Below are 23,432 nucleotides of genomic sequence, written 5' to 3'. Positions count from 1 at the left end.
GGTGTGGTTGTCAAAAAAATCAATAGAAGTATTTTATAATTCATGTAAAAATATGCCGGAATAAAGTAGAACATAAATCTCGCAAACTATTGACCTTTTATAACTGTCCCTTAACTTTTACCGTGCAGGATAACTCGAGGAATCATATATGATTTTGTGATCTTCATATCTCGATAAAAAAAAGCAAGACAACGAAAGCAGATTACTACGTTATATGCCCTCGTTAGCATGCAATTTTTGTTCAATATAATTTTTTCACGAAACGAACAGTTTACGAGTAATTTAGGGCGGTCAAGTTAAGTGACTCACTTTGTACTTTACATAATGCGAATCTCTAGAGCGACATAACGAAGAGACTAGGAAGAAAAATGAACAGCGCGGAGTCTGAGTCGCCGCTCGACAATTCGCTATCGGGGGAGGTAATTTCGCTAGTGGATTAAAAGAGGTAATAACTCGAGGTGAAATCGGCAAAGAAAATGATTTCGAAACACGATCGAGAGTGCTGCCTATCGTAGAGTGGATGGCACGTACTTTTTTTCCCTCCCGTTTATTAAATTATATCCGACTGCAAATGGCTTCGCGGCGATTCTACCTCGAGTAATGCGAGCGGGAACGCGGGGGTCATTTCGCCATTATTCTTCAATGTTTCCGGATTTTATTGCAAAGTGCCGAGGGTATCGTCTAATGGAGTACATTTCTGAGTGTACTTAGTTGCTCTCGATTAAATCTTATTGCGTGGGTTTAAGTATATCGCCGGGCAATCGAAAACTCGGCAGATAAAGAGAAAATCAATGGAATTTCCCCCTATTTTCTTCCTTCGCGGCCGCAAATAGAGACCGGGACGGTTCCTCGGCTAATTATGCGGGGCCAACCAACACGTTTAATTAGAATGGCCCCGAAGGGACTATTTTAATAACCAAGTACTTTTCGATCAGCCTGCAAAACCTGTACATTTTCATAAAATTTTAATTAAAACTACCGACGCGGATTGTTCACCAATACCAACAGCCCTTGCAAAACCGATGAAAATTTAATTATTCGCTCTTAAAGTATGCAGATGTCATTTTCAGACGGAAATAATTGATATCCGCTCCACAATTCGCATTAGAACGTTACTTCGGCATTTCGATCTTTCGTCTAAATTCGCAAAACAAGCCGGGGGGAGGGGGGGGGCCGCGCGGAACAAACTGATTACAATTTGACATGCTAAATTATATCTGTCCTCTTAATCATGTAGGTCAGGGCGCATGTGCGGCGTGCAATTTGCAAGACGCGGCGACCGATGTGCAAAGGCGACCTGTCGCGCATACGTTATGGCTAGAAACACGCTCGAACGGGGGAAAATGTATGTTCAATTTATGCGCTGGGTTTCGGCGCTCCGCGCGCGAAGAAGTAATTTCGTTCTCGCGGACGGTCGAGTGGACAGCGCGGCCGGGTAATTCAGCCGCGGCTGAGAGGAGCGTCATGCAAATGCGATATAAATTGGAACGGTGTTACATACGTATACGCGAGGGTACCGTGCGTTTCGGCGCGCGAGAGGGCTGACCTTTTCGTACCACCCTGACTCGGTTCCAATCTGCGCGGCTCCATTCTGGCATCGGGCGCGCGCTCTCGCGCTTTTTCAAGTTTATTCTTGCCAAGCGACTCTGCTCGCGGGCCACCTCGCGCTCTACTCTAGGCTTTATCGCGATCAGCTGCGTCAGATCCATCAAGATCCCCGGATACGCGCGGATCGTACTACGTGCGTCACGCCGGGGTATCGCTTTATTTTCACGCCGGATCGTCGCCATCCCCTCGGCTTACAACCCCCTCGTCGCCGCGCAGGATTGGCGTCCTCCACCGCGGCGCGTGCGATCCGAAAGATCTGGCGGGGGCTTTACCTGCCCGGCTACGAATGCTAAATTCCGGGATGAAACCAAATTTTTTCGGGGCGGGGGAGGAGAAGAGATAAACTTTACTCCTGCGATCAATTTAAATTCCCCATCTGGAAGAGCAGCTGTACTTTTTCCCCTCGTGCTATCGACAAAGTTTCGAGCATTGCGTGTCACGCGAAAATACACTCTATTTATAATTGATACCTATTGAACAACGTTTGAACTTATACAATCATGTAGGTATATGAGAATTTAAAAGACTTAATTATAAAAATTTTAGTCTTGCCGTATTTCAGCGTGAAATTAACCCTTTGAAGCACGGTGGTTAACCCACGTTCCCATACATTAATTCTTTATATTGCTGCAGTGTTTCTTAGCACAGTTGAATTACAGTTGAACGATTATCCTTTTGAATTCCGCTATTTTGAATTCTGAAAATCTGATAACGGATTCAGCGACCCCAAAAACTCTTCTACACAAAGTTTCACGAAAAATGGTTCAATAGAAAAATGTATGCTTCAAAGGGTTAAACCAGACTTGTGCAAAAGTTTTTATACGCTAATAGCAGCCGATAGCGAGTGATAAGCTCGCAACGTGCACGCACATCACTCGAGTTCGTGCTGCCTCTTAATGATTCGAAACTAGCCCGGTAAACAACGTCGAGAGAATTAACGTCGATATGCTTGATATGTGACTGAGATACATGATGTAGGAGCGCTGTATAGAAACGGCTGGCATTCTTGGCATTCCCGCCGCTTGTAATTGCAAATTGTGGCATAGATTACCATTGTAAAGGGCGACCGCCTTCGTTCTTCGCCCCTCCTTAAAGGAACGCTCAGAACGCGCCCTTAATACTAAGCTGTACGTTAATGCCGACGTATCTCGTGGCGAGGACTTTTCATTTGCGAAAGAACGCGCCGTGATATCGCGAGCCTGTCGTCGCTGCTTGCCGCTGAAAAGCCGGGAAATATTGCGAGCCGGGTATTAAGATTGTAAATATCTAGTTGATTTAATATCCGATTACACAAATCCGCGTCATCCCGGATGATCCCGGATCTAATATCCGAAGAGTCCGAAACCCGCGAATTCAATTAAATCAGCACCGAGTTAATCATCGCGGGAAATTGACAGGAAATCAATCGCATTACAATGCGGAAATTCACTGATATTTCGCGCGATCGAGTTAAAAAAGGAAAAAACGAGTTTCGCGCGCGATGAAAATAAATAAACGCGCTCAATAATAGCGATTCGATCTTGAAAGGATTTGAGTAATTGGATAATCTGCCCCGGGTACATTGTACAACCGAATGGAGTATTTACAGCCGAAACTTTCGGATCGAGGCGCTCTTTATTCAAGAGGCAATTTCTATGGATTTATTCCCACGGTGGGATTATGCATAAAAGTCTTTCTTTATAAATATGTGATTTTACAGATAAGCGTTATCCGCAAAATTCCGCGTGTTAGGATCAAGAATACGCGGATACGTGGGCATATTCCTACCTTTTCCCTCAACCGCGGTGACCGGGTACGCTTATAGCCGGCTCATTTCCATTTACAATGCCCTCCCTACACGAACGTACCCGAGCTGGAGCCGCGCGACTCGAAAATCTTTTCGAGCTGCAGCCCGAAAAGTATACCGTCGAGCACGTAATTCAATCTGACACACTCTCGTCGACAATGGCAACGACATTCCCGCTACTTTTCGAGTGGCAAGCGCCCCGCCGGCTGGTCGGTCACGATAATTTCATGCATATATCGGAAGCGAGCCTCTACCTCCGTCACGCCGTAATGGTGACGAGAATAATTCTAGGAGAACATTTCGGAGGCGATGCGAGGGTGTGGGACTCGCGGAATTTCGCTACAACGCGAGTGGCAGCCGCCTCTGGAAAGGCGCCTCGCCAGACGGAGTGTAGCAATAAAAGAGAGCTGAACCGTGCGCAGTTTGCAGTCCGCGCTAACACGTTTCCTCAAGTGCACCACTCGCGGAAGAGTCTAATTGGGCGTGAAGCTTTCGAGTCTTATCTGGCTTTCGCGTCATGAAAGTATAACGCGCTGGCTCCCCGGCCAAGATTCAGAATCGAAGCGGCTTAATTCGGTATTTTACGTCCGAGAAATTCATCAAGCTCCCTCGAGGAGATACAAGGGCCATTTATCAACGTATAATAAACAAGCTCGCAACTGGGCGTCGTTATTGCAGGCAATGCAGTAAAACCTACGAGTAAAAGTGCATTTCTAACAGCGTTGACGGTAAGGAGTTTAAATACTGCAGTAAACGGATAATTGTATCAGAGTCCGTAAAATTATACTCGAATCACTCTCGCTTGTCGCGCGAGATTTCACTGAGAAGGACAGCAAGGTTTATATCCTATAAATATACACGAACGCGGTGTGTGTGTACCGAACGTCCCATAAAACGTATGACTTATCAGCGCGATCTTACACCGCCGTTCGCGACTCAATGGCTCCACTCCAAGTCGATTATTTTCTCGTTGTGAGGGAACAATACTATCTGTTTGTTTAGCGACGAGGTATATTCAAGCCGGTGTAAATTTCGCCGTCAGAAGGAAATTTGTACGTCCGTCGTGCGCGGCATTTCTACGTTTTATGGGGGGTCTACAATGCCAGTTTCAGAATCACGGTCGTAAGGCTAATCGACTGTAATTGGTCAAGTCGGTCAGACACATAAGAATTGAACAATCAGTTGTAGTCAATTTGTGAGAGGAGGCTCGAGTCCCAGTCTACAATAGATGATTCAAGACCTGAGCCTTGAGAAATTGACCACTCACAGTCAAGTATGAGGAGAAGAATAGTCGATTGTGATTAGTTAATTCCTTAAGACTTACAAAATCTACATAGAAGTCGTAAAGTCGCAGTCGTAAGAATAGTCGACTATGATCGGTTGATTCTTATGTGTCTGACTGAATTGACCGATTACAGTCGCATTACAGCATTCCGGTTTACTTGAAGCGCATCGCCGGTGTGCGATGCGGTCGTACACTCGTGGAAATATCCCGCCACCCGATATACGTCGCGCGTAGCCTGCAGAAGCTTTTCTTAGCCGTCGGTCACTGACAAGAACGACCGCCAGCCACCGGTCCGCAAAAGCCCGTGCATTTCCACATGACGGAAAACGCCCTACGCGCGGCGTCTGGCGTCCGTCCCGTCGCGACGACGCCCCGCTATCGTTTCGCCCGCGATTATTCGCCGCCGCGCGGCACATCGCGAATTTTTCGATATCCGACCGCTCCTCTCTCGGCCACTCGAGCGCGGAGCGACCCGCGTGTATTTTCGGCGCCGTCGACAACGCGCGAGCGCGCTCAAGTGTGGTTATCGCGCGGACGGGGGATAAATAACGTATATGTGTTCCGCCGCACAATGCGGCGTTCCGCCGTTATTGTCCCGATCCGGCGACGCGATGTCTCGCGGCGCCGAGACGTGATGCAATAAAAAAATTCGCATTATACGCGCGCGAAGAGTCGAGAGCGTCGTTGGAAGTCATGTCGCGTCTTGGCCCCCGTCTCAGCACTCTCTCTCTCTCTCTCCCTCCCTTCTTCTGGCGCACGTTTTATTTCGGACGCTACCGAGATATTTTTGTCGATCGCGTGCTCCCTCTTTCTCTCCCTTTTCCTACCTTTGTACACGCGAGGAACAGTCAGAGCCGCTCGTAAATTTGATATGAGATTATAATGACCAAGTCGAGGTATTTCAATGTTTCTTAGCAAGGACCAGTTCGCCCGAGCGGTCCACTTTTTATTTGTAAATCAAATTGATTTCAGCAAATAAAGAAATAAACGTTTCAAAAATAATTCACGCCAAAGTTATGGTTTTTTTTCCTCATTACCATCGTTGTGTGTTTAACGATGTTATCGACTCTTTGTGAAAGGGGCCGTAAACGGACGTCCATAAATGTGTCGAAATCGCAAACCTATTTTTAAACCGGGACCAATTTCTTCACCGAGTTTTTCGTTTAACTTTATATCATTCGCGGGTGAGAAATACGCGACGCTGCCATTGTACGTTAAGCCCGTAAGAAGTATCCAGGGTGCCTAATCAGATTTCTTGTCGAGATATCAGAATTATTGGAAATCCCGAATGGAGTCAGAAGCGAAACGAGGTGCCAGCCGAAGATGATGTTCAATTAATTGGGTTCACGGCCGTAGTTATCAGCCACGATCTTTCTCTTCGTGGCTGGTAAAGAAAAAAAAATACTCGGCCAAAGCGGAGGAGAGCAGATCTCTTGTCCTCTGCATTTTACAACGTGACTCTATTCAGACGCTGCGCCTCTTATTTAGACTAGAGCAGGTGCAGTAATTAAGGACGCTTGTGGCAGCATTTATTTATAATTAGATGGAAAACGCAACGTCACAGGAATAACGCTTAAATGTCATGATACCGTTGTTAAGGACGGCGCGGCGCGGTGCAAAATGTAATTTAAAATATTAATTGTGCTGCAGAAAATGCACATGCGGTATTCGAGAAACGCGGGGGAGAGACTCGTCGCGTTTTGCAATTGTCACATTCTCGAGCCGCCGCGCTTTTGAGTAATTCAGTACAACTAATTTAGTACACGGGTCTATAACCGTCGGACACGGTGTATACATGATCGCATATTTCACTAATGATATTGTTTCTACAAAGGTATTAGATTTCTTTCGTGAAAATTTTAACTTTCAAGCTCATCTTCTTCGACACTTTTTGTACCTTTATAATTGGCACTTAAGTTGTACAATAAAATTGTATTATAATTGACAGCCATTTCAGGCGGAAGTCAAATAAATTGGCGGATTTCCGCTTACACCTGCGCTAAATTCCCAAAATTCCTTATTAAATCGCGACCGGCGCAGAAACCGCTGACCCACTTCAGCACTTTTCTACACCGAGAAGAAAAAAAATATTGATATCATTGAATGTGTTGAATTAGCAATAGTTCACGTATATATTTTTGATTTAATAAGTTTTTCGTGAATTAACAGATATTTGTTCAGCAGCCACTGAGCGCAGCATCCGGTTGAACCAAGAAATATATTTCTTTCGTTTCGGTAGTTTTTACTTCTCTCGGTGCGAGGGAAAAATCGACTACGAGAAAATCAGTAGCGTGGAATTCAAGGAGAGCTAGCGAGATAAAAATCTGGAACACTTGGCGCGAAACGAGAATGATATTTAATAATTAACGCCCCGTACTCGCGCGCGACGGGACGGGTCTATTTTGAAAAGTTGTGGTTTGAAAGGCGCTCTGAAAGCCTAGAATGTAACAGCAAAAGATCCTTATTGAAACACCGTTACTCTGGCAACCCTCCAATTCCAGGGCATCGGGACTGAAGCTTTCTGTGGGTATACATCGTTTCACACTCCACTCGACCCAGTAATTACGCCAAGTTCGTGGATTCCAAACTGTATCTCCTCCTCCTCTCTCTCCTCCCTCTCGCTCTTTCTCTCCTTCGCTCTCTCTCTCCCCCCGGTCCGTCACGCAATGGAAACTCACGAAATAGCTTGTTGCTTCGATCGCGTCCCGACAACATTTCGAGCCGATCGATGAGGTTTGTATTCGGTGCTCTCGCGTGTAAACCCCTTTTGTACGCCCCGCGCGATACCACTCCAAGTTAAATTTAAGCCGATGGGCAAAGCAACACTGTAAGTGATAATGCCTTAATTTCGAGAAAGTAAAAGGGCCCGCAAGAATACTCAACGTGAGATCCAGCCACTTTGCTGCGGCACTTTTTTCCTATTAAAGCGGAGACTCCGAAGCTGCGTGTCACGCCGAAACAATTATGCGCGCGAAGACTGCGATAATTAATATACATTACCGTAAAACATTTCAAATTTACTTTCGCCAACTCATACTTCTATTATATGCTCATTTATTATATTGTTTATCCGACTATTAATATAAATGACATAATTCGCCTGCACAGAAAGTTGATCAAAAAACGAAACAGTAGTTAAAAAAGTAACCAAAGTGCGTGAAAATTAAATGTTATGATATATGTAAGTTGCACGATTGCCGAAGATAATCGTGTCGATTTGTATCTCACAATCTCCCGAGTCTTTTCTCATTTTAAATACCTTTTCGTGCTGGTTGGGCAAGAGAGAGAGTGAGAGAGAGAATAGTACGCATCAACAAAGTTTCACGTCGCTAATGAGACAGTCTACAAGCACTCAAAGTGCCCTTTCCGTAAGTTTAACGTCATAAATACAACATCTAGAAGGGCACTCGGGCGCAAATAATCCCGCGAAATTTGTGTTACAAAGAATTACAACAAATTTCCGGGAGACATATTTACATTGCTCCTAACGAGCGTAAGTACAGTCGCTTAAAGTACAGTCAAATGTTCCCCGCTACACGGTCCCCGCGCCGGTCTGCTCTCTCAATCAGCGAACCAACCTCCGAAGCGCATCTCTTTTTCTCGACCCCTTCGCGACATAATTACATTTCAAGAAGCTTACAATATGCGCTGTCACCGTGAGAGAAAAAAAGGGACTGAGCTCCCGTGCGCGCGTGCCGCATGCGAATTTTAATATCGGCGCGGTACCGCGATTCATCAGCCTGAATGCAATTTTCCGCGTATACATCCTCTCGTAAATGAGATCTGCACACATCCCGCACACGTTTCGCACGGGGAGATGGAGGGTCTGAGCAATCTCTTCCACATTTCTTCCACATACGCGGAACTTCTTATCCCACCCTATTTTATTGTATACACACAGGGACTGTGTAAAGTTAACAAAATTTCCGTAACGCTTACATAATTTCGCTTCTCATCTTCCTGTTTGCGCGGAACAAAGGAACCCGTAGTGTTATTAGAATTCTTATGTTTCGCGGAAGCTATTCGTGCAAATCTTTTCTGCTAAATCAACTATTTTCTAAACCTACTAGAAATGACAGAACGCGCAATTTGTAATTGGGCATTGCATGGTTTTACAAACTCGTATACATGCAAATAAGTAATTGTGTGTGCAACGTCAATTTAAAGTAAAGAGAAATTTATCACTCACTGATAGGATTCGCAACAGCAGAGTTGTACGCCGTTAAATTATATGTCAAACTGCAAAAACACAAATATGTATATGATTATTATAGGCTAATTATGTCAAATCGAAATTATTGTATCAAATATACTTAATATTTTATATTTTTAAGATAGGTATTTATTAAAACAATTAGATAGAATACTGAAAAAGTCTTTCTTTTAAATATAAACTCACACAATTTTATGCGTATGGTTTGGTCTCTAACACTTCGAATCATTTGAATAAATAAAATAAAAACAGGGACCGGTTTATTTCACACAAGTAGCAAATAACATAAAAATGCAATGCAAGACACTTACCTCACCATTTCTTCGCCGTTGCCCGATGCCTTCCAGGCCGCCTCCTCCTCTCAGATTTCCTTGTTGCATTCGCACAACACTCACACAACACTTGGCGAAAATCATCGATCGCGCGAAATTTCGGCACTCCCGTACGCGATGTGAAATACCGCGAAACGCACGAAATATTGTTAACAAATATCGCGTAACTTTTTGTTATACAAATTAGTTGCGAAGAACAACAGAATTACAGCGCGAACGCCTAAGTCGCACAAGTTTCTCTCTCTTCCCGAAAATGGAACAGATTACACGAAATCGACAGATAATTAAAAGCGCGGTGCGTAAACGAGATGTAACCGCGACAAAGTACCACGCATTCACATTTTAGATGAGTTAGTCTCGTAAAATATCTCTGTGTACGTTGATAAAGAGCCGTCGCGTGAACACGCAATTCGTTTCTCATTACAAGTTGTAGAAAGTTAATAATTAATCGAGGAACGTTACTTGTTACTGATAAAAGTGTACAAATCGATAGCGTTTCATCCCTGCATTCGTCGCGATCGAGTCTTGGAAACCGATAACGCAAAAGTAAAGACACGCACGGAGCGACTCTCGCCACTGCCTGCCGGCTCGACGTTCGGCGAGCGATTGAGAGCGCAGCGACCTTCAAGTACACGATGGCACGCAAAAACATCGTACGTCACCGCGCCGAGTGAAAAACAACAAAAAAAAACGTTGAGAATTCGTTGGCCCGCTTAAACGTCGTACGTCACCGCGCCGAGTGAAAAACAACAAAAAAAACGTTGAGAATTCGTTGGCCTGCCTACGCAATGGAAAATTCCCCGTACTTAATATTTTATTGTACATTACTTTGTTCCGTGACTGTTGCTACGTTTTGCGTATTATTCCGCGGGCTTATTGGTATTGATTGAATGAACGATTAAGGATGTATTGGACGTACAATCTTAGACAAAAGTGCATGAAATTGGAAATACTTAAATATCTACTCTTAACGCATAGTAAATCTAGATGTAAGAAACTTGAACGATAGTTGGAGTCTTATTTGTACTCCTACAAAGGTATTTTGCACTTTACAAATGTTTTTTCCTGAATTATTTGCTGGTAACATCTCTTTTTTTAGAAATGGACTACTTATGTTTTTCCTTCAAATTTTTGGCACACAAAAGTCACTTTAGAACGCGAGAATTGCATTTTTATCGGCTTGAACTATTCCGTCCGGTGGCTCATTCCGTCACGTTGAAAGAAATAACATAATCTTTAAGAAGCCAAATGGTGTGTTGAAACTCTGTGCAAGAGTTATGATTTTTTAAGAGTCTCGATTTAAGGAGTTTCGAAAAAGCTTTAGTATTTATGGCGAGCAACTTCTTGTAGAACGGAAGGCACTTCGGCGTTTCGGCAATTTGAGAAGGATACGCCACAGCGGGAATGACATAATCCCATTGCATAACGGGATTTCCGCGCTTTTAACGGCCGAAAAAAGATGATTTAGTCCGCGAGCGCTTAAATGCAGGCCGTGCATTATGACACAAAAATATGATTACCGTCACCGCGCTGCGCGCGGTCCTTAAAAGAACGGAGATATGTATTAATTTATATCGCGCCAAGAGTGATTTTAAAGTGTCATTAGCGTGGCTGTCCATTATAACGAAATTGTAATTATCTATCCTACACGTATGTGTGTGTGTACACGTATATTCTCCACTTGCACCCGGGGATATGCCCAAAATTCGATCGGCCTCCCTCGTTCGATGATCGATACTGGATTAAAATATACACAAGCTTTGGACATATTTGCTCGAAAAAATGAGAGCACGTGCCGTTGAGCTAAATTTTAATTTGAATAAAAAAACGCACGCGATCTGTCCTTTGTTTTCCCACGCGCGCACTTTCGATTTAAAGTCAATTTTTTTCCCCCAACAAAAACTGGAGTGGGCATTTTTTTCTAATAGTCGTTTAACTTCCAATTTTGGACATACCCGTAATCAACGTTCAAATAAAAATCCCGTAGCGATAAAGTGAAATTAAATAACTTGAAATTGGAGGAAAAAATATCACATTGTATTTTCGTTAAAGCTAATGCGTGGGAGCCATGAAATTCCTTCTCTTTAACCCTTAATTGCCTGAAAGCTTCACTTGAAATTCTCCCAAGTCCAAAATATATTTTGTAATTTTAACACGCCATATAGATTTGACCATTAAAATTAATATGTATATATATATATATGTACGGATGTTCTTACACGTCTTACTCGCAACAGTTGATGGATTGTTATCGATACGAATTTAATTCATTTAATAAAATCCCTTTATGCAATTCGTCCTTGCCCCAAAAACAATTTCTATAATGGCATGTGTACCTGTGTATATGTACGTCTATATGTATGCACACGTAAAATGTACATGCGCGTATATGAATAATTTGATAATCAAACTGAAATAGAGAAAGGAGAAATAATCTCTCTATAGTCCGCAAAAATACATATCTCGCAAATGTAATCAAAATCCGTACGACACACACACGCACACACACATTTTAATGTGTTTCATTGGTAACGCGCTAAACATACTATGTATATATTTCCACGCACAACTTAACCAAGTTGTCCTGGTACGTGACTATCGGCCGGGCGGGTCTCCGAGTGTTAACACGATTGATTGATATGTTTCTTTCGCGGGGCACGTGCGCCGGTTCCCACATCGAAAAGTGCATGTAAACCCGCGCGTGGTATTTATATAACACGCGATATAATCCGCGAATCATGCAATATATATTAATACACCGAGAGAATTCGCGACACGATCGTCCCGGCGGGGCGCGAGAGAATTCGTCAAAGTATTTTTACGGCTCCTAACCGTTTATCTCAGTTGCGCACGTGCGAATGCATAGAGATATAAATTCTACAGGTGCATACGCGTGTACGTATACGGCGCATCACCTTTCCCAAGCTGCTCCGTTACCGCGCGGCGCTTTTTAGCGTTTCGAACTCCTGGGCACGAGCCACAGAGTTCTTGCGAATTGTCGTGCGATTTGTATGCCGGACGTGCAAGACGTACGCGCCCAGATCGGAGCGTGGGTATGTTTTCAAGTGGAATAGAGGGGCAAAAGAACGATAAAGAGAGGCGGACGTTAAATATTTTCAAGACCTACTTCCGCTCATCAAAACAATGAGAGAGCCTGTTTATTCTTCCCGAATTATGCGTGCGCCTGGGTTCCGAAATTTCCCGTAAAAGCTGGCACGTCGTGCCGGCGATCTTTTACTTTTTTAAATTGCCCCACTTCGAACATATCGAAGTACACGTCTCAAAATAAGTAATAAAGAACGAGTGTTATAGGATAACAATACTTTTCTCCCATCAAAATGATGAGGAAAGTTTTGTTTATCTCGTCTGAATTATAAGCTTTCGCAGACTCGAAAATTTCGCGAAAAACAGCCGACAGGCAATCACTCTCCCTTCATCCTTTAGCAAAGTTTCTCCAACGGGAATATACCCTAAAGATGTTTATCCACGTCATCTTTCAACATTTTATACCATTAAAAAAAAATCAAATTAGACGTGTAGAATAATAATATCCTCAATGACGTTACATGAAATTAAAGAGGAACGAGTTCTGCCTTATCTCAAGAAGTTACGTTACTCTGTTCGACAAGACAAAGCTGCGATTAGGTGAAAGACACGCAACTGCCTGGAAAGCGCGAATGGATATCGAACTAACTCTTATCGTCCGAAATCTTTCTGTTTCAGCCCAAGGGGCCTCGGATACTCCCGTCGATGTAGTCCGAAGCTCTGACGTCTTATCGCAGCTAGTCAAGAACAATCGCCAATAAAATATACTGTAAGAATGGCCACTCCGAATAATCGATTTAGTCGATCGCGAAAAGAATCGACAAAAATCTTGATTTCTTCGTTCTCGCGCGACGGCGAAATAAACAATGCGTGATAAATCGATTGATTTCTTTTTTTTTAGAAAGAAAACACGACCGTTTCAAGTTTCCTGTATGCAAATAAAAATAATTTGGCAGAGAGAGCTCTCATTTTGTTTCCATTTATGTTAAATCAGCAACTCCCTCTCGTGTGCTGTGCTCTGTAAAACAAGTAAATAATTCAAAGGCAAGGAAACGAGAGCAGTCTAGCGGCAATTTTTTTTTAGAATCCGTGCTTTTCGTGGGGAATGAAGGATTATCGGGATATGCTCGGGCCGATCGGGGAAACGCGATCGAAAATCGATTATTCCTGGCCGTTTGCAGTGCATCGACGGCGCGTTGGCGTGGCGGAAAAACAACGACGGCGATAACGAGGCGGACGTCGCGTCGCACGCGCGGCAGCCGGCGATACATCGCGGGGGCGACGCTTTAATCGCTCAGAAAGAAAGAAAATCATGCGTCTCCTGACCGGCGCCGATATCGTTCCCGCACGCAGCATCACCGAGGATGTATCGTTGGACAGCGATGTTGGCTCGCGCGGATCCGAGAAGTGCGGCGGCAGCAGCAGCAGCAGCAGCAACAGCAGCGGCAGCAGCAGCGGCGGCAGCAACGGGTGCAATAGCGGAAACCGCGACGGCGTCGGCTACGCCAGCGGCCACGACCGCGGCCAACGGTACTGCGGCAGTAACAGTAGCGATAACGGCTACGCGAGCGACGATTTCTGGGCATGTACGTCTTCTATCCGGCGGACGAGCTCCTGCGTATCTATGAAAATCCGATTCGGCGGTCCGTGCCATTGACTGTCAACGGCGCAGCGGTGAACGTCGATTACGAGGAGATAAATCAGCAGTATTATCAGCAACAACAGCATTATCAGCAGCAGCAGCAGCGAATCGTCGTCGCGAACGACGTCCGCAGACGCAAGGAGAAAAAGCGAGAGACTAGTCAGACGGCGGCCGGCAGGAAGCAAATCGTGCGTAACGGCGACGGCGGCGGCGACGCCGGTAGGAAAGGACGTCGAAACGAGGAACAGCAGGCCAGGACTATGCAAAATAATCGTGCCTCCGGCTCCGAAGAAGCCGCCAACCATCCCCTCAAGGACCTCACGCAGCCGAGTCTCAACGAGTCGCTCAAGCAGCACAATGGCGTCGCGCTCAAGCTCGTCCAGACGGGTAAGTGCGTTTCCGCGATCGCGCGAAATCGCGCCCGTTCGCTCTCACGCGAGACTTGCGTAAATTCTCGACGTTAGCACTTTTAAAGCGGAACTTGGAAACTCGCCTGATTTTGAGACACTAGCCGGAATCGTGAGCGGAACTTCTCTCGACAAGCTTTCCGCTCGTGCAAAGTATAATATCATTTCACATTTGCATCTTCGATAAAGAAAATAATAATGAAAGGAATAGTCGGACTCTCATTGGAACTAAACAACAAATGGCCAATACGAGTCTAAGGCAGGATGTAGACAGCCTTTCCTTGTAATTCTATTAAATCGTGAATACATAAGATTATTTAATAGAATTACAAGGAGAGGCTGTCCACATCCATGCCCTAGATTCGTATTTGTTCTTTAATAACAAAAGGGACAAATAAATCGTTTATGCGTTTCCGAACGGGGCGTGCATAAAGTCTGGCGGAGCGAAGTTAAGAAAGTGACTGCGTATTTTATCGCGCCTCCAGTGCTTCCGGCTTAGCGGATGAGAAATATGTCTACGAGCTTAATTTTCAGAGGACGACGCGCGTACAGAGAATTGCCTGCGCTTCTTTCGCGTTTCCCTCCCGAGCGTATCTCACCGGATTCTTTATTCGCGTATCCAGGAGGGGGCTAATATTCGTGTGGCTAAGTTATAACCGTATAATGGCCAGGAAATTTGTAAACTGAAAAATTAGTTGGCCGACGATTCGCATTACCCATGTATTTAGTATACGAGCCCGTATAATCGTATAACTTCTTGTTGGCAGCTTCAAACTTCTACGTGAGTTAGAGTATTACGTGTCTCGACTTGACACAAGTTTAATAGCTGTCGAGCGAAAATGGCTTAGGTTTAAATCGGCAAACTGTATAAGGGAGATGACATAATGGCATATCTCATTATAGAAATAACGTATGATTTCGATTTGTAAAAAGTATCAGCTTATTCGCGCAGGGAATTGTACCGAGAACCAGCGCGGGTATCACGTGTCCGTCGTTAAATATACTGCAAATTGTTTAAGTAACTCTCGCAGTGTGAACGAAGAAGGGGAAAAGTAAATGAAACTTTTTACCCCCGTTTTTCACGATAATGACCATTACGGTGGCTCGATGTTTAATAAGCGATGGAAATCGATTTTACCTTAACGAGAATGTCGAGAGGAATGATGATTTGTCATAACTTTCTAATGCCTGACATTAAATAACTCCGGGAGTAACCAAATTAAAATGCTATTAATTTAAAGTTTATCTCGGGGAAATTAAAACGAAGAATATAAAGTTTCGTTATCAATTTGTGTTCTCTAGTCGGCGAAAAGCAATTTGCCCTCAATCGCTCACAACACAAAAGCTATTAAATTCTCGACATTTTGTTATGAGAATTCTTGTCTCCAGTTTAGTCAAGGAATCCGTCATTAGCGGGAGCGACGGAGGCGCTTCTCTATAAAATGCCGAGGGGCAAGATCAAGTTTGGGCGTGCGGGACACCTTTTACTTAATGTATCACACCGGACGGCCCACCGTCGGACGCGGGATTAATTAAAGCCACTTGTTCTCGTTACCTGCATCTTTCTGCGCGTATGTCACCCTAAACAATCCGTCACGGCTGACCTTTTTCATCCCACCTTGACAATCGGTGTGGCACCGCGGGCTACGGATGAGGGGATCAAGATTAATTAGCGGTTGGAAATAGCGGGGGGCTAAGCAGGGTCGGCGAGCCTATTACTCCGCTGAACTCTCGGGCGATCGGTCTTTGTCACTTGCTACCCCACCTGACCTATCGACCCCGATCTCCGAACTGTCGCTTCATCGTGGAAAACTTATGAACCCTCCCTCACGCTCGGGCATAAGAACCGCGGTGAAATCGGATTAGGCCAAGTATCCCCCGAACCGCGCGGCAATACGTTCGAATTTCGGCCAATTGCCGAGCGACTTTATCGCAAATAAATCACGAGCGAAACTTCAGACTGTCGCACTTTGTCGAACGGCAGAGACTATCGGTCCGTAATACTCGGATGTAAATACATCATATCCAAGATAAAAGACTCGCAAAAGGCTCCTACCGAGACGCGGAGCGAGCGGGATTCAAAGTACCAGGAAAATGAACAGGATCGTCTAAGTCATTACACGTTTGCGTCTGGCGAGAGAAACGAAGGCTGACGTCTCGCTCTCCAATACGTTTGGTATCATAAAGACGCTCTCGCGTGAGAGTGAATGGACGCGGCCTGGAGCCGCTAATGGCCACGTAAAGTATATTATTCTGTTGATCTGACCGGGTCCCGCGGCCGTCCTACCGAGCACGTGCACGGTAGAGTGAGTCATTTGGCGTTATCCTGTCGTGCCGTTCGACCGTACAAATTCGAATATCTCCGATGAACATTGCGCGTTCTCGAGGAAATTCCGCGAGCTCCGTTTCGCAGGAGCGCAACCCCGCACACAAGAGCTCGTTACCGCGGTATAAATAGATCCTCGCCTCGTAGCGGATTTTAGAGTATGTATAGCGGCCTCTCTCTCTCTCTCCCCCCCACTCTCTTTCTCTCTCGTCAAACAATCTCTCGAGGCTATCACGTGTGCTGACCTGGATGTTTATTCGGTTCATCGGCGCGGCCAAATATCGTTGCCGCCTAGTCTGGCAATCCGCGACGGAAACGCGACGGATTCGATGAGGCGACATTAATCGCCACGTAAACAAAGCCCGCTAATACAGCGACGGCTGTTGAATTCTGTTTTTAGCCGGCCGTTTAAAAATTAACGGCTGCATCTCCGCCCGAAATAGCGACCTACCTCCGGGGGCGATTGCCAGCAAGGCGGGATCAATAAGGATAATTGTAACATCGGTGAGACTAGATAATCGCGGACCTCGCGGTATTTTCCAGTCGACGGTTGTCATGTAAAATTGTTTAGGCTACGAAGAATCCGAGCTCGGTAATTGACGTATCTTAGATTCGCTTGTTCACTATTAACAAGGTGATTGTCAATGCTTAAAATAAGAAAAGACGAATTTCTGTAATCATCTTTACACGCCGCGAACGCGTGACAAAAGTTGGAATAAATTTCAAAAGGTTTAGCTTACGAAATTGAAGCCACGTAAGTTTGCCATGTTATTCCGACGTTTGGTGAACCGTTGAAAGGGCGAACACAAGATGAAATTCACTTCCCTCCTTTCTTTTATTCTCTACCATCCTCCCTACGTGGTCAATCATTGTATTACAATATATAGAAATCCCTGTCAGGGAAACAACTCAGTATCATGTTGTTCCTCCCCGACGAAGTGAAATGTTGACGAAACGTCGGAATAAAATGGCAAGCTTATATGGCTCCGACCCGGAAGCCAAACCTAGTATTCATATACACCGCGAGAGCCTCAGATATCAGAAATTTCAACATGTGTAGTAGACACTCAATTGTCGCTTTTAACGAATCGAAAATATAACAAGGATAAAAAATTAGTTAATAGCTTATTAACTGTCGCAGTTGTACTGAATTTGTTCTTTTATTTACGGCAGCATTTAATAGCCTTTCGTCTCTTCAAACGACAGCGTCATTAAGAATCTTATTAATATCGCTAGACTGACAAAAAAATGTTTTTTAAACCAAGTAAATAGATTTACTTAAAATTATTTTTTTACTGAAGCAAATATTTATTCTATTTAAATAAAAATATCAAATTTCAAATAAATCTATGTATTATATTAAGTAAATTAATTTAAATTATTACATTTTCTACATTCAACTAAAGATTTCATGAGATAGAGAATATTATTTGTTAAATGAAACCATTGTTTTTGTTAAATAAGAAATCCAATTTTCTTCGCTGTTAAACATCTTAGTAAACATTTTATATAATAGAATTAAAATAAAATTTTTTTAATTTAAAATTATCTATATATTCTTTGATATTTTATAAATACTTAAATTAAAGCAATGCATGTTTTAATTTTTTATTATTTTTTATGAATAATTCTCTTGAGGGAAGTAATATTTTTTTGGATTAGGATATTCTTTTACTAGAGTACAAACGAACATCTCGTTCGCCATTATAAGATATCCCAGCGTCGGAATTATCCTAATTGAGCCTACGTATTAAAGCATAAAGCAGACAACTATAATAATATGTACAGACGAAGAAGATCCAATCTCCTCCCAGCTCCAATCACGTTTCCGTTGTCCATCGTTAATGCGCGTTAATGCAAATCTCGCGAAGACTGTCGGGGACGGCCATGAGAGTTGCTCTAGAGCAAGTTTATAGTTCGCGTGACACTGCGCGATCGGGTTCGTCGAACCTACGGGACCCGCAGGTATCAAGGTTGCACCCTTGGAAGTTCACGAAGGCTGTTACACTTTGGCCTGCACCGCCGGACGAGTCGACCGGCCCGCCGGTTAATCGCAATGCGGCTTCGGCCGACAGAAATTTTACGTCCCAGTCCCCGCGTTCTCGAGAACAGTTCCCCGGCCATCTTTACCTAATCGCCGCGTACGTGCGACACGGTGTGGTACCCAGAAAACGACATGGGTCATATTTTAATAAAGGAAGGAGTCTGGTTGCTACGGTAACTGTGCGAAGCGAACGGAGCACGCGGCCAGCCAGCCAAGCCCGCAGGCAGGCAGGCAGGCAGGCAGGCAGGATATTGATTCACCCCACCTGAATTCAGGTCAACCCCTGACTAAACGCCGTTTCGCTGTACAACGCGGACTCCTCCATTTCTATCGCGTTCGTGCCATCTCACCCTTTTCTTTCATAAGCAACCCCGTCCCCCCCCCCCGCCTCCCGTGGAAGCGCGTGCCGTGCCAAGAACGTTTGTTATTGGATACGGTTCATCCAGGTAACCGGGTATTTAAAGGCCCCTGTCCGCGCTCCTTGCCCGGCCATGCGCCACATCGCCCTCACAATGCGCGCTCTCGAGCGAGAAAGTTTACGCTGAATCATTAAACAACATCGATCGCGCGCATTCCTGCTTACTGACAGATTAGCCCGAATTATTGTAATGATCGACGGGCGTATTGTTGCGCGTTTTGACTCTGACGTCGCTCAACTTCATTTCTCTCAGAGTCCTGAAAGAACGTACAGTTTCTTCTTATCGTTACTGCAACACGCACGCTGCTCGGCAAGTCTGAGCGCACCCTGTACTTCCGGTTGAATTATAAACTAGATAGTTAACAAGATTAGCCTTCTGACCGCAAAATACGCACTCGTACAATACACACGTGTTTCTGCTTCGCCATAATTGAACGATAGTAAACTTGTAACTGAAATTACAACACAGAAGAATTTAATGAGTTTCAGCCGAACGAAAACAATATAGTTTTGTGTTACAGTGCAATTTATACCCAGAGGAGATGAGAGCGTACTGAAAATATATAGAACGAAAGGGATGATCTTAAACGAAGCGCTGAGAGTAATAAAATTGAAAAGTTCCAGTCCCCTCGACACTTGCAAGCTTCCGTTCGTCGGTTTCCGGTGCTAACCATGCTTTTCTATTTTTACGCAGATAATCTAATGAAATGTAACAATTTAATTTGTTCCTTCCTATAACACCGCTTTTCCAGACTTTTGTCAAGTAACGTCGTATATTAGCTTCAGTGTCATTGAAAAAAAAAGTCGTTTTGTAAAGAATTCGCATCCCTCTCTCTTTATGACGATAAGGATATTACAATAGAAAGACCGAGGGGGAAACCGCTGAGGGCATTGTGGTGTACAAATTTGCGGCATTACTGGGCATTTTTGGGCATTAGTTTGGGCATTAGACCTTGCTGGGGCATTATACAATAAGAGAAAATAAGGTAATAAGATTAAGTAATGCCCACTGGGCATTAGCGGGCATTGGTGTACAAGATTCTGGTCAGCGGTTTTCCCCTCGAGAAAGACATTGGAAATGTCCTGTTTGTTTCTTCACCGATTATACATTTTTCAATGTAAGATACGCTATGGAATTGAATTTGCGTTCACACATTGTCTGTACCCCTTCAAATTTTATTCTCCATCATTCAATCTCGACATGTTCGATCGAGATCAATCTTTTTCAAATCAAATCGAGTAACCATCGATAAATATATCAGTCAGAAACGCACAAGAAACAATTTCTCTACGAAGTAAATTCTATCAAATTGAATCCGTGCTCTCCGAAATTGTTCCCAATATTTTCTTCGGATCAGCCGTTCTATTCTGATTTCGGGATGCATAATGATTCCGGGGAATATGAGGGTAAATACATTTTCTATGACATTCTCAATATGTGTCAATCAAACGTGAAAGTGGCAATTTCTTTGCAAAATTCTATCGCATAAAATAAAATTCGCGCAGCATTTCAAAACCGTGCCCACAGAAAAAATTTCCGCGTCCAATGCTGTTACACTTCAACGTATCGTAAAATAGGATCGATATAGCGCCAATCATATTTATTATAGAGAAAAGAATATTTTAATCTTAAGTGGAAAAATTATAAAATCTAGAATAAAATGATAGTCTTTTGTCGAACATCGTCATGCCAACTTCGTGCGTCGTAAGATGGAGGGAAAATTTATTCCAAACGCAAGAATATATAAAGTTACTCTTGTCTCAATACAGTAAGTCAATCTTTTTTAATTCGATAGAGGAGAATAAGAATTATTGATTTTGTTTTGATATTTTTATACTAAATGAGGTCGTGAGAAATATAAATGCGTCAAGAATATTTTTGTCTCGGTAACAGAAATCCTTTCTGAGTGTGCATTTTCTCCGCCGGCAATCGTCCTATTTCATTCTATTTTTCCCCTCATTTTACCTTCGAAATCTCATCGCGTGATTGTAATGGAAAAAAAAGGCGCTCGTGCGGCCCTCATCCCCATATCATTGCGTGTTATCAGCTGCAATTTATGTGGATTGCAATTTTTGAATTTTTCACGCGCCGCTATTGACGTTCGGGCGGAGGACGGAGTCGAGGACAATTTTTGCTGTCGTCAGTCCCGCCGTAACCGGAGATAAAAGTCGCCTCTTTGAGCAAAAATGACGCAAGGTCGCTCGTCGGCGGGCAGAAATGCAAATGCGGCGGATGATACCCGGCGATGTTTATCGCCGGCCCGATGCTTGTAACGTGAGATAGTTGCGAAAGTGCCGAGGCATTTTCACATCGATGCAAAACCGATGTGCGGGGCGGTGAATGCGAGCACTTTCAATTTTTTCCTCCTCTGAGCTATACGTGCACGTTTTCTTGCCCAAACCGCGCTTCTCTTCGTTGAATCCGCGCCTTTCGATAACGTGGATTTACGTCGGTGAGTTTACGGAACGACGGTGACGGTAAAAGGCGCGTATTGTCGACGCAGAATACAGATCTCGACGTTACTCCGTACCAAAGCACCTGCGCCATATTTGCAGGGTATCTATGGTACCTGGGAGTCGAAGCAGTACTTAGTCTACCTTAAATTTTTAACGAGCGCCGAGTCGTAACCCTTTCATCCTCTCTAAAATCGATAATCCGCCGCTCGCGGCCAGCGATTATTGAAGCTCACAATTGTTTCGTCTGATTAAACGCGGAGTATCGCGGCGAACAATGAAGATTCGACACGGATGAGGCTGTAATTTTTCCTCGAAGAGAACTGCCTTTCATTAAGAAATATTTCTCAGACAGAATTACGAGACTAATTATAACAGTATGTTCTGTGCATCTTCTTCTGGATAAATAAAGTAATATTGCGAATATTTCGCCCTAACAAGATATGTTTACAAGGTATCTCCCCGAGAGACTCGCACATACTTTAATTTTTAAACATCCACGTTCCTTTTTTTTGAAGGAAAAGATGTTCTATATGCATATTTTACACTGTGTCCACTTTTACGAAAAAAAAAAATACGTAAAAGGTTGAATTAAAAAATTAAATTTTCAAACATAAAATCTTTAAATTCTAAACTTTTTTATATTCTCAACTGTACATCTTGCACATTTTAACAAATGCATTTGGAAATTTCGTAACTATTTTTTAAATTCAAGAACGTCTGATTTACAAAATTTTAATTTCATATTTTACGATTTGTAACAAGAAAACGAAACCCATGTACGTATCATGTATCACACGACTCCTGTTGATACCCTTTAAATATAATACACGACAAAATAATTTTCCCATTCCTGCAGGCCATAACGGACGTCAAGTATAATGGAAAATACGTGTACGGGATCTCGAATGATTTTTAACTATCGTCGACTTAACGGCGAAGCGACGAATTCGGCGTGCAGGCTGTTCGTCGCGCGGTATGCTCCACCAAACCCGCAAATAGGCCTGGCGGACGATAATGGTGCGGCCGCCATTACGGTGACTCCAATTAACCGAAATTCCTCGGGCGAGAAAGCACCGCCCGGCGTGCACCGCGTGCACGCGTGTATGCGTGCGTGCGCGCGCGCGTACGCGCGACGCGGACTTTTTCCACGCCCGATTTCGAGCGCAATCGTTTGCCAGGACGACGAAAGTGGAACGACGTGGCGCCAACTCGGATATTTCCCGAGCGCGCGGAAGTCTCCTCTTTCTCTCTCTCCGAGAGGAGAAAATATCTCATTTCCGCGGACAGAAGGATGTTTTCTTCGTTCGCCAAATTATTTCGCTGCGCGCCACGTTTCGTGACGCGGGGCTATAATACCGGAAAGTTCGAGCGCGGGGAAACAAAGGGTCAAAGTGGAAATAGCTTCGAGAGAGTTCAGACGACGACGATGACTTTCGCCGTCGCGAAGTGACAAACGCGAAGCCGTGCCAGAGGGAAACGACGCACGCGGCCACGCGTTTACGGACGCGGGCGTTGCATAATCGGACGCGTTTAATAAGCTTAATTACGAGGTAAAGGGAATTCGCGCGAGACTTGCGATTGTTCGCGCAATTCGAATGATTATTTACAACAAAACGGGCGCCCGTGTGTTACGGCCGATACGGTGTTTCCTCAATAATCTCGCGGGGATTGATGCATACGTATAACGTAGCTATTCCGCGGGGCTGATTTCGATGAAAACCAATATTACGTAACGTACTATATAATATTATCAATTGCATATTAATATATCGCGCGCATGTAGACGACGAATGGTATTGCACGTCGCAATATCAAGTAACGCCGCAGTGCGATACGCTGATTTCGAAACAAATAAAAACTACGGATCGA

The 23,432-nt window shown here is 44.1% G+C and overlaps 1 protein-coding gene across 4 annotated transcripts in view; it reads left to right on the top strand.

Moving 5' to 3' along the window:
• The window catches only part of LOC105560289, a 64,258-nt gene that overhangs the window by 7,274 nt on the left and 33,552 nt on the right, over window positions 1-23,432 (top strand). For all 4 annotated transcript variants that reach the window (XM_012009273.1, XM_012009272.1, XM_012009271.1 and 1 more), the window contains exons 2-3: window positions 12,948-13,038; window positions 13,451-14,298. In XM_012009273.1, coding sequence (XP_011864663.1) covers window positions 13,854-14,298 — 445 coding nt within the window. In that variant the 5' untranslated portion in view covers window positions 12,948-13,038; window positions 13,451-13,853. The remainder of the gene's footprint in view (window positions 1-12,947; window positions 13,039-13,450; window positions 14,299-23,432) is intronic.

This window comes from Vollenhovia emeryi, unplaced genomic scaffold (assembly GCF_000949405.1).
Source record: "Vollenhovia emeryi isolate VEMERY1.0 unplaced genomic scaffold, V.emery_V1.0 DF939234.1, whole genome shotgun sequence".
NCBI classification, from domain to species: Eukaryota; Metazoa; Arthropoda; class Insecta; order Hymenoptera; family Formicidae; genus Vollenhovia; species Vollenhovia emeryi.
Note: the sequence above shows the minus strand (reverse complement) of the source record. Positions and strands in the feature narration are given on the sequence as shown.